The 15413-nt window shown below is 56.1% G+C and overlaps 4 protein-coding genes across 4 annotated transcripts in view; 2 read left to right on the forward strand and 2 right to left on the reverse strand.

Annotated features, from left to right (window-relative positions):
- MONBRDRAFT_34268 (uncharacterized protein) overlaps positions 1–2292 on the forward strand; it is a gene marked incomplete at its 3' end in the record, with an annotated part of 3423 nt that extends 1131 nt beyond the window's left edge. The window contains exons 2-10 of the mRNA XM_001749700.1: positions 42–123; positions 256–431; positions 586–775; positions 895–1084; positions 1149–1444; positions 1520–1630; positions 1723–1855; positions 1999–2047; positions 2122–2292. Coding sequence (XP_001749752.1) covers positions 42–123; positions 256–431; positions 586–775; positions 895–1084; positions 1149–1444; positions 1520–1630; positions 1723–1855; positions 1999–2047; positions 2122–2292 — 1398 coding nt within the window. The remainder of the gene's footprint in view (positions 1–41; positions 124–255; positions 432–585; positions 776–894; positions 1085–1148; positions 1445–1519; positions 1631–1722; positions 1856–1998; positions 2048–2121) is intronic.
- A 399-nt stretch (positions 2293–2691) lies between these two features.
- MONBRDRAFT_11892 (uncharacterized protein) lies at positions 2692–6612 on the reverse strand (the record flags this gene model as incomplete). The annotated part of the gene is made up of 3 exons (XM_001749753.1): positions 2692–4268; positions 4549–6294; positions 6420–6612. 3 exons carry the CDS (start codon positions 6610–6612, stop codon positions 2692–2694), a joined length of 3516 nt encoding a protein of 1171 aa, XP_001749805.1.
- A 615-nt stretch (positions 6613–7227) lies between these two features.
- On the forward strand, positions 7228–10668 carry MONBRDRAFT_34269 (uncharacterized protein; the record flags this gene model as incomplete). Its single annotated transcript, XM_001749701.1, has 10 exons — positions 7228–7415; positions 7492–7711; positions 7808–8232; positions 8379–8634; positions 8769–8880; positions 9029–9114; positions 9228–9352; positions 9465–9587; positions 9692–9737; positions 9889–10668. The coding sequence occupies 10 exons, from the start codon at positions 7228–7230 to the stop codon at positions 10471–10473; spliced, it is 2166 nt and encodes a 721-aa protein (XP_001749753.1). The 3' UTR covers positions 10474–10668.
- A 176-nt stretch (positions 10669–10844) lies between these two features.
- Positions 10845–15153, reverse strand: MONBRDRAFT_34270 (uncharacterized protein; the record flags this gene model as incomplete). The annotated part of the gene is made up of 11 exons (XM_001749754.1): positions 15108–15153; positions 14817–14988; positions 14637–14733; positions 14459–14552; positions 14303–14380; positions 14043–14199; positions 13652–13838; positions 13017–13315; positions 12856–12922; positions 12563–12693; positions 10845–12133 (listed from the first exon to the last, which is right to left on the reverse strand). The coding sequence occupies exons 2-11, from the start codon at positions 14908–14910 to the stop codon at positions 10845–10847; spliced, it is 2493 nt and encodes an 830-aa protein (XP_001749806.1). The 5' UTR covers positions 14911–14988; positions 15108–15153.
- Positions 15154–15413: the final 260 nt, after the last annotated feature.

Here is a 15413-nt window from a genome sequence, read left to right on the forward strand (position 1 = left end):
TCACGGGGCACTCGCTGCCGAAACGACGGTGCTGGTATTAGGAGTGTCGGCGGGCGGCAACCATTTTGAACGAATTCACCATCCCATCCGCGAATCGCGGCCCGGACAAGCTCATCCCTCAAGGTATCGCGGTCTGCTCTTCGCCAAGCCGTCGAATCAGTCCCATCAAGTGCAGGCCATCATCAGCGCCTTTCACAGGCCAGCTCACGCAGCCCTTGCCTTGCTGCTTCGCAATATCTTCCACCTGCTCCATAGGCATTCTGGCAGCCGCCAAGGGGTTGGCCATTATCACCGTCTTTCGCATTGGCTTTGTCGTCACGGTGCGCGCGGGCAGTGGTCTTGTGGTGGCTCGCGATGGCAGCGGTAATTGGTCAGCGCCCACTTGCATTGGCATGGGCGGTATGGGTGGTGGTCTCGAGATTGGTGGCGAGGTACGCACAGCCCGATTGGTGCCTCTTGCGTCTCGCCCCCGTCGTTCTTCTCGCACTTCTCTCATTGATCGGGATCTCACCACCATCGCTTGTGCCTTCCCGCCGCCGCTCTCACCGGGCTCCGTTGAATCTCTATTTCTCGACTTTGGGCTAGATTACCAACTTTGTCATTGTTCTCAACTCTGATCGCGCCGTGCGAGCCTTTTCACAGCGCGGTCAGGTGACCCTGGGCGGCTCCCTGAGCGTGGCAGCCGGTCCCCTTGGTCGCGCTGCAGAGGCAGATGTGGCACTCAACAAACCTGCTGCCTTTTACACGTACTCGCGCACACGCGGCCTCTATGCAGGTTAGATGCCAGTGCCTCTGTCGCCCCTGTTAAAACTATTAGGCGCAGCACACGCATGTCAATGAAGGCCCGGGCTTGAAGTGTACCGCATCACCCCGTCCGTGGTCCATTCGCGGTAGGATTGACCATCGAGGGAGCCGTGATTATGGAACGGCGCGGCGCCAATCGCAAAGTCTATGGCACGGATGTTCGCTCCGCTGATTTGCTCAATGGACGCGTGGGCCGTCCTCGCGAGGCCATACCCTTGTATGCAACTTGCGTTCACACCACCTCGCTGCTCGCCCAGCTCCCCAAGCACGAGCACTCACAGTATGCTGCGTCACCTTTGCACGGTTCTCATTTCAATTCTCTCTTGTTCCCTGTGCATTTGAAGGTACTCTGCACTCGAGGCTGCGACGGGCGGTCGCCTGGGCTCGGTAGTGCATGGCGTTGACAACGCGTTACGCAACGGCACATCGGCCGCAGATACCATGTCCCGGCTTAAAAGTGTCGCGCACCGGCCAACAGCAAGCTCATCCAATTCCTCGAGTACCAAAGAAGCATCCACGGCGCGCCACAGCCGCAGCTTTAGCTTCCGGTCGAAAAACAAGGACTCTGATGGCTCCACGCATGCCCAGCGCAAGTCGTTCTTTTCTCGTGGCTCCCACCATACTTCCAAGTCCAAGCACCGTGCGTTGAATCACAGGCAATGTTCGACAGTCTATCCGCACGACCCCTGACAACTAACCTAGCGTCAACTGGTAGGTGATCAAGCCGATGTGAGCAGCAATAGTACAGGTGGCAACATGTTGTTTGAGCAGGATGTCAAACTCAGTGTTCGGCCCGTTCGCGGCGCCCCTGTGCGTGCTACTTCCGGTACGAACTTGACGTTGATTCTTGCTCTCTTCTTGCCCATCTTGTTACACTCTTGTCCTCACGCCGGCTGTTTGGTGCCCCGCTGCGCACAGCAAAATCAGCCTCAGCGCAAGCCAGCAAACCAGCGCGCCGGTCAACCAAAAGCAACAATAGCGCGGGCAGTGCCTCCGCTGCTGCTTCTTCAACCGCAAGCACAATGGCCGATCTTCCATTTACTCGACACTCGTACGCTTCGTTTTTCGTCTGCGCGTAACACTGTGCCGAGATGTGGAAACAAGGGGCGAAAGAGGAGAAGGCCAATCAAGGAAAAAAACAAACATTAATCCATACCCCGTTGGAATGTATGTGGTTGTGGTCGTTGTGTTTAGGAGCATGGCACGGGAGCCCGATATTTGGGACGACGATGTTGAAGTCACAGTACGTCACCCGAGTTGAAGCTACGATAGCTACGCATCGCCTCCCGCTGATGCGTGCTGTCTGGTTGTGGTTAGGCATTGTTCGACTACCAAGGAACTATGGATTGCGATCTCTCATTTCGCCAGGGTGACCGCATTAAAATTATCACTCGCACCGACTCACGACATGACTGGTGGGAGGGTGAACATGACGGTCGCATTGGCATTTTTCCTGCCAATTTCACAAGTGACATTGGGAAGCAGTAGACCTTGGCCCGCGCTTCCTTTGCGATTGTGTATTCATACTTATGCGTGTCACTAAAATCTGGATGTAAGAATATTATTGCTCGTCTCTGTCAGCGCTCAAATCGAATTGTTGACGCATCGCGACACTCGTTGAGACAACCGGTGCAGACAACGTACATGCACGCTGAGCTTCATCACGTGGCAGTTCAACTGCGACTTGATGTCAAAGGAAGGACTTTAAACCCCAAACACACAACGCGTAACAGACAGCTCTCTGAGCCACACGTGTCAACCCCAAAAAGGATCACCATAACAAATCAACAGGTCAAAGACTCTTAAAAAAAAAAATAACGTAAAGGGCTGCACGCTTTCTGAAAAGTGCCAGGTTCAAGATTAGCAAGAATTGGTGAGCTCGCTGTGCTATGCCAGGCTTTGATCGCCGCCAAAGTACTCGAGGTAGGCGGCCTGAACATCCACTTTTTGCCACGTGTTACATTTGCGTCGCGCTGCAACGCTTAGTTTGAGCCCAGCATTGATGACAGCCGACTTGTCGTGACAATTGGGACGTGCTTGGCTTTCCAGGTAAGCCAGGTGCTTGTCACAGCAGTTTTGAAGCTGCACAGCTCCTTTGGAGCCAAGTCGCCCCTGGTACAAGTCGTGCTGACAAAAATGTTCGACCAGCGCACCCAGGCTGGCAAAGTCCATGTTTAATATCGCAAAGCGGCCATCGGCTCGTTGGTGGATGCGCTCCTGTTGCAAAGCCTTCTTACTGTCGATGAATGATAGCGCTCGCATGGAAGCCTCCCCGCTGGCGCTGGGCCGAATCAAAAAGCAGCCACTGCCACCTGGTGCCTGTAGCCAGCGTCGCGCTCGTTCCGAGTCAGGGCAACGGGTCAGGCAAACAATCAGATTGAAAAATACATCGGTGTGCCATTCCATGCGCGCTGGATCACTGCTCAGTTCATGCTCTGATGTCGCCAAGAGTGCCATGGCGGACGGCGGCCCAGTCGCATCAGATGCGCTAGATACACCAACAAATCCGTAGACCTGAGACGGTGGATGATCGGGCACTTGGTACTCTCCTTCCGGAGCGCTATACATGCGCTGGGGAGCCGTGGTAGTTGTTGCCAGATAGTAAGACGGATCTTCACTGGCCGTCAGGGGAGAAATGGGAACGTCGTAAGAGGCTTTGAGGCTGCTTGATTTGGCCTGCTTAACCAGCTGTCGAGGCGCATCATACTCATTCTCCCCCTCTTGGTCTGCGCCGCGACGATACACCATGGCAGGGACATCATAAGCGTCCTCCGACGGCTCGTCTTGGCGTTGCGCGACTGCCGTCTTTCGTGTCTGTTGGCGTACTGCATCAGGCACATCATAATTGGCGTCGAGTGCCGACTGCACTTTGTCAAAGGGGAAAGAGGTTTGAGCTTGCCGGCGAACGGCTTCTGGAACATCATAGTCGGCGTCGAGCGCCGACTGCACTTTGTCAAAGGGAAAGGAAGTGTCCACGTATCCTGCATTTGACACCACGGAACCTGAGGCAAACGCCCCTCGGGTCTTCTTGGGCAAGGGCACAGGTGTGTCATAGGCGTGGTTATCCGCCGAGTAACCCGGAGGTGCGGTGCTGGCAGTGGAATTGCCCAGCGGCATGGGCGTTCCATAAGGGTGATAGGCGTTGCCTCTTGCCTTGAGCTGCGGGTCGCCATAGGAATGAATGCCATGCTCCGGTTTGAGCGGCGCATCGACCGTGCCATATTCGTGCACGGCCTCGCCATACTCGGGTGGCATGTCGCCTTGTTCAATGGGGTTGCCGTAGTCGTCGACAAGACCGTGTTGGTGACTGAGCCCGTTGTAGCTGTGAACCGTGGATATGGCCGGGTCGGTGGCGCCGTCCAAACGGTCATACGAGGCTTGGGCTCCCGTAGGATGCTGAAGGTGATTGTAATTGGGTTGTGCGGTAGCGCTGGCGGTGCTACGATCCTCCATCTCCGTGGAACCTACAACAAATCCGTGAGGAGGTGGCGTGAGCTGGCAGGAGAAACGAGTGACTCGTGGAACATTGCGCGGATGCATTGGTGCACGTGAGTCTGGAGTAACTCTATCACTAACCGAGAGTCTCATCGCCGTAGAGTGGGTTGGATGACATGGGAACGGCGTCCGGTGCTACACCAAACCGGTGAAAGGAGGTGGCGTGAGCTGGCAGGAGAAACGAGTGACTCGTCGAACTTTGCGCGGATGCATTGGTGCATGTGAGTCTGGAGCAGCTCTATCACTAACCGAGAGTTTCATCGCCGTAGAGTGGGTTGGATGACATGGGAACGGTGTCCGGTGCCACGAGCGGCTTGCGACCACGTGTGGATCGACGATATACAACCACAACCACGATCAGCACAAGGGCCATAACTGCGACAACTATGGGGACGATCATGGAGGCCTTGTTCTTTCGGTCTTGACTGGCGGCGGCACCTTTGGTCGTCATGGCCGGGTCTAGCGTTGTTGGTGGTGGAACGGCAACGTAGAGGCGCACAACGGTGACGGCCTGCACATTGGCGCCCATCAGTTCAGATACGTTGCTCGGGCAGACCAAGGGTAGCGTGATGTTACGACCCTCGGTGCCTCCAAAAGCAAGCATAAAGGCATGGCCAAACTCGCCAATGACGGTGAGTTGAGCTTGGACTTCAACTTCCTCGGGCATGGCCTCATCGCCACGGGTAAGCTGATCCCCGACGAGCCAGCCTTGATCAAGGCGGCCGAGCTGCGTGGCTGGAAGCGTGCCGTTATTGATGGCAAGCCATTGAAGAATGGATTGGCTGACCCATTGCGCAAAGACTTCTGAGGCTGTGTGCTCATCACCACGACGACGTTGCGCCCCATCCAGACTCGCATTGACGCGGGCCCCGATGGTCAGCGTGGACCAGGTGCAAGGTCCGGAGCGGAGAGCGTCTCCTGAGCAATTGCCGTGACAATTGGTTTGGCAGTCCCGAAGCCACGGCCGGTGGCTCTTGCCTTGGGCGCTGGGCGTAGCGCATTCAAGCCGGGGCGACCAGGGGGACCAGGTGGCAGGTGCACCGGAGACACAGGGACGAGAGTCTGACTCCTGCTCGGTGCCATCCAGGGAGCAAGAGCGGGACCAAGTCTGTTGGCCCGATCCACAGGTGGATTGGCTGCAGGGAGAAGCAATGTTCCAGGGATTCCAAGAAGCGCCGCCGCAAGCACGCTGGCTGGCGTCAACGGAGCCGGGCGTGCATTTTGAGAGGCCAGCAGCTACACACTCGCCCACGCAGGGGCGCGAGCGCTGCTGGCCGGCTGCCACGATGGGGCCACAGTCGGACTTGCAGCTGGACCAAGGTGACCAGGTCGCCCATGCGTAAGGGGTTACATAGCAGTCGCGCTCTTCGCTGTCAACCTGCCCTGCGGTGCAAGAGCCAGGGCAAGTTCCCGGAATGCAGGAGCGCTCTCGGGCCGCGGTACCTGAACCACAGGCGGCGTTGCAAGACCAGGAGGACCAAGACCCGTAGGCGCTTTTGGAGGGGGCGGTGCACGCGTCCTCGGACTGCGTGTTGCACTTGCTGGAGGAGCGAGATCGCCGACCGTCACAGTTACAACTCGACCAAGAAGACCAAGCAAAGGGATCGCAAGTTCTTGATTGTGAGGTTCCGCATCTACTAGAAGTGCGGGTGCTCCTCTGAGTAGCGCACGAACAATCGGACCAGCTGGACCAGGAGAAGGGGTCACACGAATCGGTCTGCGTCTTGCCACAGCGGCTCGAGCTGCGAGTGCGCGTGCTCGAGCTGCACGAGCAGGAAGACCAGCTGAGCCAAGTGTAGGCGGTGCAGCCGCGTGTTTCAGAGCCACAATTGTTGGGTTTGGTTCGCGTCTGCGTTCCGGCGCAAGTGCAGGAACTCCAGCTACCCCAGCTGCAGTACAGACAGGTGTTGACATAGCCGAGATTGTTACGCCAATTGCTGGGCCTGGTGCATACGTTTCGAGTGTTGCAGCAGGTCGTCCCTGAATTGGACGAGTCTGGATAATACCAAGTGTCTTTGGGCAGGGTATGGAGAGGGCGCCCAAGCGGGAGGTGCAACAAGTCAGCGGAACAGGCGAGGAGGGGCAGTCAAGCAAGGGGCGGCTGGGGGTCAGTTACTTACACAATTGCCCGCAGGCGCAATTTTTGTTGGAGGCGCCATCAACCCAAGACCAATGGCCGGGGGAGGCAGGGGTACAGGCGTAACTGTATCCCCAGCTTTTGCATTGTGCATTCGTATAAGCCAAGGTAACTTGTGGTAGCAGGGCCGTGCCAAGCACCAGGATGGTGGTTGCCAAGTGGAGGTGGGTGAACATGATGGTCACTGCCGAATGGCAAAGTCGAGAATCAGTTGGGTTGATGTCGGTTGTGCCTGAGACGCACAAGCGTTTGTGGAGTTGCACAAAAAAAAAAAAACTAATGCCAAGACGACATCCGGGAAGGGCTTTGGGCCACCACGATATTGATCGAGGCCGAACGGGACCGCGGGACTGGAAGAGCCACAAAACTAACGGTTGGCAAAGTGCGTGCGTGCGTGTGTGAGTGCACGTCAGGTACAAGGCGATCTCACGCGCACGTGAGACACAGCAGGGGGGGGGGAGGGGTGTGAGCTTATCCAAGGCGACCACGTCTGTTTGCCCACCTTGACTAGCACGGCAGTCGGGGATGAGGACTAGACCAAGGATCCTGTTATTTTCCTTGTTCAATCCGTGCCTCTGGTCGGAGCTTGGGCCGATGTCCAAGTCCTAAAAGCCCCCTTCCCTCTTGGCTGCCAAATCAACACGGAGAGACAAACAGGGGGAAAACACACATGAGCAATATGAGTCCATGTGCGCGTGTGAAGGAGACAGAGACAGGAGTAGCGGTACGCAGCACACACACGCGCGCGCACACACGCACTGGGTCAGCCAGACACAGAGCCATACGAACAGATGGACAGCAGCTTGAAGCAAAACGACACCCGCTGCCACCAAGAGAGAGTGACAGAGAGAGTGAGACAGAGAGAGAGAGACAGAGAGAGAGATAGTTGTACCAACCTGAACAAAAGAAAAAAATACAAGAGGCAGAGAGAGAGAGAGAGCATACTAAGCATAGGAAATCTATCGACGAGGACTCGAATGTACACAATCTGTGGGAATGGAGGTGTTCGTCACGCTCAACACAACACACACGGTGTTGTGTGCCATACTTCGTAGGGTACGTTTTAAGCCTCTGGCTCTGTTCTGTCTCTGTCTCTGTCTCTCTGTCTCTGTCTATGTGTCTCTCTGTCTCTGTCTCTGTCTCTGTCTCTCTGTGTCTCTCTGTTTCTGTGTCTCTCTGTCTCTCTGTCTCTCTGTGTCTCTCTGTCTCTGTCTCTCTCTGTCTCCCGCCCCGACCCAGCGTAGGACTTTTTCACACACCAAGGGTGTACAGTTGGTAGCAGAAAATTTGTGTCTCGGAACTTAAACGCGCCCTCGGTTTTGGCGCCCGCTTATTGTCAGACTTTTTTGGCTGCTTATGACGACGTGACAGAGGATGGCGTCGACGGCGGCGACGGCGGCCGTGGTGGCACGCAGTGGGTGGCGGGCCGGACGCGCAAGGCGTGCGCTGGCCGTGGCGGCGGGGCGTCGTCAGGAGCCACTTACGCATTTGATTGTTGGGGCGGGCTCGGCTGGCTGTGTCCTGGCGAACCGACTGACGGAGAACCAGAACCATCGCGTCGCGGTGCTGGAAGCCGGTCGCTCCGACCGTCACCAATGGGATTCGTGGAAAATACAAATGCCCGCTGCCCTGACCTACAATCTTGCCGATAACCGATACAATTGGTACTATTACACTACGCCACAGCCCGAGCTCAAGGGCCGGCGACTGCCCTGGCCTCGCGGCAAAGTCCTCGGCGGCTCGAGCAGCCTCAATGCCATGGTCTACATTCGTGGTCATCCGCTCGACTATGACGGGTCAGCTCCGACCTCCCGAGCCCCAGTGCCCCCTTGCCTGCTTGCTACGCCCATGTCCTTCCTCTGTTGGTCCATATGGGTCTTGAAAATATTGTCGCTTCAATCGTACCGTCCGCTCACTCTGTCCGGTTTTCCCGTTATCACAGGTGGGAGTCGCGCGGGGCGCGTGGCTGGAGCTATGCCGAGTGCCTGCCCTACTTTCGCAAAGCTCAGACCCATGAGCTCGGCCCTGATGCTTATCGTGGGGGTGATGGTCCCCTTCACGTGTCCCGGGGCAAAGAAGACTGCGAACTCTTTGAAGCCTTTATCCAGGCTGGTGTTGACGCTGGGTACGCCCGAACCGAAGACATGAACGGCTATCGTCAAGAAGGCTTTGGTCCCATGGACATGACCATTCATCAGGTACTCGGGCGCATCGTTCTTGACGCCATGTATTAGCTCTGCCCTTGGACGGGCAGGCCACCCTGTACTTGCAGCTTGCATTCGAAGTTCGATGATGCTTATGCACCCGCTCGCCCGGTCCTCTCCAGGGACAGCGGTGGTCTGCAGCCAACGCCTACTTGCGGCCCGCAATGCAGCGCTCCAATTTAAAAGTGATTCCCAACGCCCTGTCCCACCGCATCCTTTTTGATGGCAAGCGGGCCATTGGTACGTTCACCATCGTCCCTCAAGAGAAAACGCGCCCCAATCCCCAATTTCTTTTTTTTTTATCGACAAAATGAAAACATGGAGCTGCGCGCACAGCGGCCAAGGCTCATCGACCCATGGCGTGTGATCATCATTCCCTGTTGAGCAGGGGTGGAGGTGGAGCGAGATGGCGTGCTTGAGCGCGTTTACGCTGATAACATCATCCTGGCAGCTGGTGCCATCAACAGCCCTCAGGTCCGTACCTCAACCGGCCCTCTTTTGTTGCTCTCACCATGGTCGCCACCGCCGCCCTGGCTTGCCTCTGATGATGCGTGTCATAATTTTCCGGGCCCTTTTGAAACATTTAGCTTCTCATGCTCTCGGGCGTGGGTGAGCGCGCACATCTCGAAAAGATGGGCATTGAATGCCACCATCACCTGCCAGGTGTAGGCCAAAACCTCCAAGATCATCTTGATCTCTACATCCAATACAAGTGCGCATCATCGGTGGTCAAAGGGGACGCCTGGCCTTTGAGGCTGCATTGCATCTCATTGACGCCTTTCCTTTTTTTTTTTTGCCCGCTGTGCCGTGCCATCCCACGATAGATGCAAAGAGCCTATCACGCTCTTTGATTACACCTGGAAAAATCCGCTGCGCATGGTCTCCACGGGCCTTCAATGGTTTCTTACCAAGTCTGGCAAGGCTGCTTCTGCACATCTCGAGAGCGGGTCTGTTGGATGTCTTTCATTCCTGCTGGTGCTCGGTTGCTGAATAACCTGCTTCTTTGCGCCCGTGGTGCGGTCGCTGATGGGATCACATGGTACTTGCGTAGGGGTTTCATCCGGTCCCGAGCTGGCATTCAGTTTCCAGACATTCAGGTGAGCCTGCGAGCTGGCTCTGTAGCCATTTTTTCAATTTTTTCAATCCATCACGACCTTGCTGTTCCTTTTGATCACGCATACTCATCGGATATCCTTGTGATGCTTCGCTTTTTTTTTTTCGGGCCTCTTCTCTCTCCCCACGAATTAGTACCACTTTCTGCCGGGAGCCTTGACGGGGCAGCTCATTCCTGGACAGTGTCACGCATACCAGGCTCACTGCTCAACCATGCGCCCGCTAAGTCGAGGCTATATTCGCCTTGCCTCGGCAGACCCGCGCGCTGCTCCGGTGATTGAACCCAACTACTTTCAGCACCCACAAGACTTGGAGGATTATATTACCGGCGTCAAGCTGACCTTTGAAATCCTGGAAGAGGCTAGCATGGACCGCTTTCGGGGTGAACGCCTGGCCCCCGCCCCAGATGTCACCTCCGACCGCGCCATAGCCGAGTGGATCCGCGAATCCACCGAATCGGCTTACCATCCATGTGGAACCTGTCGCATGGGTGAGGATGAGAAGAGCGTCGTCGACCCCGGCACATGTAACGTGCACGGGCTGGAAAATCTTTCAGTCGTTGATGCCTCCTTGATGCCGGATGTCATTTCTGGCAACCTCAATGGTCCGACCATCATGATGGCTGAACGTGCCGCTGATCTTCTGCAAAACAAAGCTACCCTGCCAGCCTCGGATGCCCCCTATTTCGTTCACGAGCACTGGCAAACACAGCAGCGATAGAGCCGAGATGGCCTGTAAGCTGCAAAGGCCCTTTTGATTCGAACGAGAGTCCTTTTGATTTGATTGTTTTGCATCTGATTTGGAGTGAGATTTTAACATGTAAAATCGCCTCGCGAGCCCTCCTCCACAGGCAGCAAGAAGCTAGACTCGGGAGCTATGCTAGTGCGGCTGGCTATAAATTTAACATGGATCATGAGTTGAAGAATAATAAAACAAAAAAAAAAAAAAACCAAGCGTTTGCAATGTTCAAAGGCCGTCAAAATTTGCAAGAGACCAGATCCATGGCAGCCTTGCTCAGCAAGGGCCGGTGGCCAGCTCAGCACTGATGGACTTGGCCGGGACAACGCCAGTATGATAAGTCTAGGTACACCTTAGATGACGGTGGAACGATCCCGCTCCGGGAGCTGAAAGACGAGGTCGGACCCAACTGGGATGGTCACGGTTGGCAGAACGACGTGGCTGCTGGTGTAGGCCCGCTGGATGTCGCCTTGACCGGGGAAGAAGGCCGCGGCCTTTGCTTCAATGGCCGTTTGCACATGACCGAGGTATCGCTCGTAGTCAAGCTGCACCTCAGAACCAGGGCGGCAGTAGTCTTGCATCCAGGGGTGCGCGAGAAATTGGGCACAGCTCAGGCGGCTATGCATGTCCCTCCGCACCAGGCCCAAGAGGGCGCTGAGGCTGGCATTGCTCACTCGCTTGGTGAGGCCGGCGGGAAGGGGGCCCACGTATTCGCGCACGCGCTGCTCAATCAGCTCGGTGGTGGGCGCGGAGAAGGGCAGGGTTCCAGTCAGGAGGACGTAAAGCGTGATGCCCAGACTCCAACAATCTGCCTTGGCGGGATGGTAGCGGTTTCGGAGGACCTCCGGGGCGAGGTAGTCGGGACTGCCTGCAAGCTGGTCACAGACGGTGTCGCCATCAAAGGCTACGGCTTCTCCAAAGTCGATCAACTGGGGATAACAGGGGTGCCGATGAGCGTGGGGTCCGACCAGGGAGGCACCATCGAAGCCGCGGACATCGGCCAGGCTGGTTGCATCCACCAGCACCACGTTTTCGGGTTTAAGATCCAAATGGGCCACGCCGCGCTGGTGGCAAAAGTCGAGGCCTTTGGCAATGCCATGCATCAGGTGCTGTACCTCGGCCTCAACGAGTTGACAGTCCTGCTCCTCGAGGTACGAAAAAACGTCTCCGCGTGTGCTAAAGGGCATGACCAGATGTGGGACACGGTCTACGAGGACGGCGTTGATAATGGGGAGGACGTGGGGGTTTTCATCGGCTGCATCCAAGACGAGCAATATCTGAATCTCGGATAGGCTTTTCTTGCAACGACGCGTCTTGGCGATCTTGATGGCGACGGTCTCGCCAGTCTCCTGATCTTCAGCACGCAGAACGTTGGCGTAGGCCCCGGCACCCAAAGAGTCGAGAATGCGGTACTTGTTGGCCAAAGTCGCCCGAGACCACGATGGGAGACCCGCAGTCTGACCGCTCAACGAGCTGGAGAGGCTGGTGTTGAAAGGAAGTGCCTCCACCAGAAGATGGTTGGTTGAGCGCTGCCGAGGCTGGTTGGCCAGCATGGGCACAGACATGGATGTGGAGGGCGTACAGCCCATGTTTGGTGTGAGCGAGGTCCTTGTGGCTCGTGCTTCCAACTGCCGTAGGGCAGCTCCAACAATATCAATGCATCCGCTCACGAGATGTGAGTGGCCAGATTCAAGTGTGCAAAGCACATGGCGGTTGGAAGATCGAGCATTAAGAGGAAGGCAACTTGGTGAAGTCACAGCGGAGCCTTACACTGAGTTGGCCGCCTCTCTTTTCTCGGTGTCATTCATCGACCAGAACCGATGAGCCTCGTCCCGACAGCCACACAGCCACACAGACACACAGACACACAGACACACAGACACACAGACACACAGCCACAGGCCGAGATGTATACCCCAGCGTCGGCCGAGAAAGGCAGTGAGGCCCGTACCGTCAGGCTACCGAACAGGAAGGTCTCGAGCGATCAAATGTCCGCGAACTCTGTGTGTGTGTGTGTGTGTGTGTGTGTGTGTGTGTGTGTGTGTTGTCAAGCAACAAACAGCAAACACACCAACATGAACTTCAAAGAGAGGTGTGTGTGTGTCTGTGTCTATGTCTGTGTCTATGTCTATGTCTGTGTCTATGTCTGTCTGTCTGTCTGTCTGTCTTTCTGTGTGTGTCTGTCTGTGTCCGTGTCCGTGTCTGTGCAGGTTGGTGTCGTCTCGATAAGAATAAAAAATACGTCGACTGGATTTCGCATCACAGCGCGGGAGGATCAGAGAGGGAAAAAAAAGAAAGATAAAAGAGTCGAAAAGCGAATGAGACGCAGTATTTTAGGCGCTTGGCGCCGCGGCTGCCTGAGACTGGCGCGCCTTGAGAATATTGGTGAGGAAGAACTCGCCGGCCTTGTATGACGAGCGCACCAGCGGGCCTGGAACAGGCGGGAAGAGAAAGGCCAGCTGAGTGAGTATGCAATGAACCAAGACAGGCCATGACATTTCTGGTGGGTCGGAGCCATCACGTACCGCTGGCCGTGTAGAGGAAACCATGCGCATCGCCCCGAGCCTTCCAGTGATCAAACTTTTCGGGCGTGACGTAGTCCAAAACCTTGAGATGGCGCTTGGTGGGCTGCATGTATTGCCCAAAGGTCACGCAGTCAACACCGGCCAGGCGCAGGTCGGCCAAGGTCTGCTCAATCTCCTCATCGCGCTCGCCGAGACCCAGCATCAGAGAGGTCTTGGTGATGAGGCCTGGTTGGGCCTCCTTGGCCATCTCCAAAACGCGCAAAGACTGCCGATACTTGGCCCGGCGGTCACGCACGCTTCTATAAACACCATTTTGCCCCAAAGAACGAGCCGCAGAAGCCAATGAAGCGAAAAATATAGAGCGTGAGTATTGCCGCAAGTGAAAAGCAGGCGACCCGTCATCAAGGCGAACGGGCCACCATCGACCAGTGCAGGCAGAAGTTGAGTCTCTCTCGGTTCATGAAAAGATAACACCATGCCACGATCATCATGACGCTGGTGGGACTGGCGAGATGCAAATCAGACGGGGGGAGGGTGCGCGCAAGCAACACTGCGAAATCACCCTCCATACACTAAATACATAGGCACAGGGGCTGGAACACCTGGCCAGATGTCAACGCGGTCAATGTACTAACGGCGTGAGCGATTCCACAGTCTCCATGTTGTGGGCAAAGACATCAAGGCCCGAGACGGCCACACGAGCGATATCCTCGTAGACGCCGGAAAAGTCGGGCGTAAGGCACTCGACCAAAATTTCCGGCTTGCGCTTCTTCAATTCAATCACCGTGCTGGCAAAATGGTTTGAACCTCCGTCGGGTAGATCTGCAGCGACAGGAGCGACAGGAGGGCAAGACAAGACATGGCAATCAATGGAAAAGCCCACAGCAAGCACACACCAAACTTTGCGACAAAGCCCTCGCAATCGAAAACAAAAGAACAAGACCAAACCCAACCCAACCAGACCAGACCAGACCAGACCAGACCAGAGCAGCACAAATAAAACCCGTAGGCGGAGCGGATACACACCGTCACGATCGACCGAGGTGAGGACAACATAGTCCAGGCCCCAAGCAGCCACGGCTGCAGCCGTGTGCGCAGGTTCGTCAACATCAAGCGGTGCCGGGGCCTTGTTGGTCTTGATGGAACAGAAGCGACAGCCACGCGTGCACTCGTCACCCATCAGCTGTCATCCAAGGCGTTCGATCGACGAGGGCGCATGAGGCCACGGTGAAGGTGCAGGTGGTACACCCGGCAGCAAGAAGAGGAAGCCAGCCAGGTCACCGTACCATGATGGTTGCCGTGGCCGTGCCTTCAGCACCGCCCCAGCACTCGCCAATGTTGGGACAACGCGCCTCCTCGCAAACCTAGAGGAACGCCGGTGAGGACGGCACCGATCAACCCTAGGCCCCAAGCCCACGAGCAGAAAGATGAGCGCCACGCACGGTGTGAAGCTTGAGATCACGGAGATTGCCCTTGATCCGCGCAAAGTTCTTGCCGGCCGGTACATCTGTTTTGACCCATTCCGGCAGGCGCAGTCTGAACAAGCGACCCGACCAAACAGAATGAGGAGACGCCCAAGAAATGCCGGTATGATGAGAGGCTAAGGCTGAAAGGACGTACCGTTGCTTGCGCTTGAGGGCCTTGGGCGTCAGGGGCACGTTGCCAGAAACAAATTCGCCAAAGCCCGGGCCATCATTGAGCTTGCTCTTGGCTGCATCTGCACCGCCAAGCACGGTGAGGCTAGCGCGCAGCTAGCAAACAACGCAATCGACAGGGTTCTGATCATTGTGAGGTACCAACCAGAAATGAAACGTCGATGCGCCATCATGGGTGCCAAGGACACGACGAGGTGCGAAGCACCGCTGCGCATTGACAAACCGGCGACCAATGCCATTGCTGCTGGTCGTGTCGTGTCTCACGTCGACCACCCGACAGCAGACACGTGCACCTCCTCACTCAAAAAAAAAAAAAACTACGCCCAATGGCATCAGAGTGAGGATGATGGCGTGGTACAGCAATCAACTAGATCCATTGGCACCAGACCCTCCCAAGCGAGCGTTCGAGGGAAGCTCAACGTCCATGCACACTTACGCCAAGAGCACACGCAGAGAGAGAGACCGCGCACGGAGAGAGAGAGAGAGGTGACGTGCAAATGAGGAAATGGCGCCACCTTCCTTCTCTGGAGGGAGAGGGGCTGCAGCCAGCCGAGTTTATGCAGATCTATTGGGTGTTGATGATGTACTTTATAGTTAAAACGTTAATCTTGTATTGAAATAGCGTCGAGTAAATGTAGAACACGAAGGGAGAAGTTGCAGCCCATGGGACGTAAGAACAAAGAAATCAGAATAAGACTCGCCGGAGACTGGCAGACTAGCAGACTTGAGACCAGAATGTTTT

Source organism: Monosiga brevicollis, genomic scaffold (genome assembly GCF_000002865.3).
Source record: "Monosiga brevicollis MX1 MONBRscaffold_33 genomic scaffold, whole genome shotgun sequence".
Classification (NCBI taxonomy): domain Eukaryota; class Choanoflagellata; order Craspedida; family Salpingoecidae; genus Monosiga; species Monosiga brevicollis.